This window comes from Cucurbita pepo, unplaced genomic scaffold (genome assembly GCF_002806865.2).
Source record: "Cucurbita pepo subsp. pepo cultivar mu-cu-16 unplaced genomic scaffold, ASM280686v2 Cp4.1_scaffold002811, whole genome shotgun sequence".
Taxonomy (NCBI): Eukaryota; Viridiplantae; Streptophyta; class Magnoliopsida; order Cucurbitales; family Cucurbitaceae; genus Cucurbita; species Cucurbita pepo.
This window is the reverse complement of record NW_019648840.1, coordinates 1-1,709: the sequence shown is the minus strand read 5'-3', so window position 1 is coordinate 1,709 and position 1,709 is coordinate 1. Positions and strand designations below refer to the sequence as shown.

General features: G+C 31.9%; 1 protein-coding gene across 1 annotated transcript; it reads right to left on the bottom strand.

Moving 5' to 3' along the window:
• Window positions 1–6: 6 nt before the first annotated feature.
• On the bottom strand, window positions 7–500 carry LOC111786794 (zinc finger protein GIS3-like; the record flags this gene model as incomplete). The annotated part of the gene is made up of 1 exon (XM_023667019.1): window positions 7–500. A coding segment is annotated over exon 1 (441 nt), but the record flags the coding sequence as incomplete, so codon positions are not given.
• Window positions 501–1,709: the final 1,209 nt, after the last annotated feature.

The following is a 1,709-nucleotide window of genomic DNA, read 5'->3' as shown; positions in this document are numbered from 1 at the left end:
CGGCGGTGGGGTGAAGACGCAGCCGTGGGAGACCTGGAATTGGGGTGGGGCCTGAGGCATATATACCGGCGGCCAGGAAGATGATGAGGTGAGGACGGCAGAGGGGAGGAGGTGAGGCGGTGGAGCAAAGGCAGAAACGATGGGGTTTCTAAAAACGGTGGCGTTTCGGGAGGCTTGTAATTGGGCGCGTTTGTGCTGCTGGCGCTCTTTCTTGTGGGCATTTTGGTGGCCGCCGAGGGCTTGGGTGTTGGCGAACTCTCTGTAACAGTACTGACACTCATACTTACGGTCGCCGGAGGAGGGAGCGGCGCCGGAGTCGGAGGAGGCAGAGGGAGTAGGGGTGGAATCGTCTTCAAGATCTTCTTGGACGTCAAATCCAAAGAGCTTCAAACGAGTAGTGGGATTGTTGGTTTGTTTGGATTGGTAATGCTCCTCCAAGGCCGCCATGGAAATGGAAGAACACAGAGAGAGAGAGAAAGGAAGGTGAAGTGCAGAGAGGGTTAATGCATGAGTAGAGCTATATATACACAATTTTTTTAAAAAGAAAACATATATAATATAGAAATAGAAGACCAATAAAAGTGGTGTTTGCAAAATTATTAGAATATGTTTCAATAATGTCTGTAATTTTAATTTCAATTTTATTTCATTTCTATATTTTTTATTTAATTTCTAATTATTCATCGCTCTAATATAATAAATTTCAATGATAAAAAATTAATTAATTAAACTCTTTAATTATTAATTATTGGTCACTCTGATATACAGATTAGATTGCGTAGAATTGTGTAATCTATTACACAATGTTGAGTTATGGAAGAGTAGAAACTTTAGTTTACAGACACTTCAATAATCAGGATTGCTAAGCATATATGCTAAATTGCTAAGCATATATGCTAAAGCTAATTCAGAAAGATATATTCAAAGATATGCTCAAGTATAGATGTCACGACTCGATTTTCGAGGTTTCGAATATGGGACTATAACTAAGAAAACAAAGACTAAAGCAAATAAAATAAAAGATTAAAAAAAATATGGTAAAATTTNTTTTAAATATTAAAAATACTTTTATCATTAATAAAACGTTTAAATAATAATTATAAACTTTCCAAAGTAATATTAAAGCATTTGTAGATAATCTATGAAGTATCATAGACCGTTTTCATCCACGTATTGACCGTACGAATACTATTTTTGAAATTTTATAGATACTTTTTAAATATAGTACTAACAATAAAATTATTTTTAAGCTCAAAGATACTTTTAGAGTATTATTAAAAGTTCGAGAGTATTGTTAAAACAAAATATCAACGGTCTTCATCCAAAATTAATAGTAATAGTATCTTTTAGATTTTTTTTTTAAAGTTTAATGGTATTATTGAAAATTTCGAAAATTTATAGGTATTTTTTTAGACAAAGTATAAAGTTTAAGGATATTTTTATTAATTTATGTTTCGTACGGAAATTAAAAAATAATAATGATAAATCCCAAAAAAAAAAATGTTTTCAATTAAATCTTGAACATATGAATTGATATCACAAAAATTATACAATACCATGCATTAATTATGTTAGAATATATAATTTGGCAGAAATTAAAAATAAATAAATAAATTTCAAAATTATAGAATAGAATGATGGATGATGGATGATGATGAACCGTCATGAACATGCTCATCATCAGTGTTTTTTTTTTTTTTTTTTTTTTT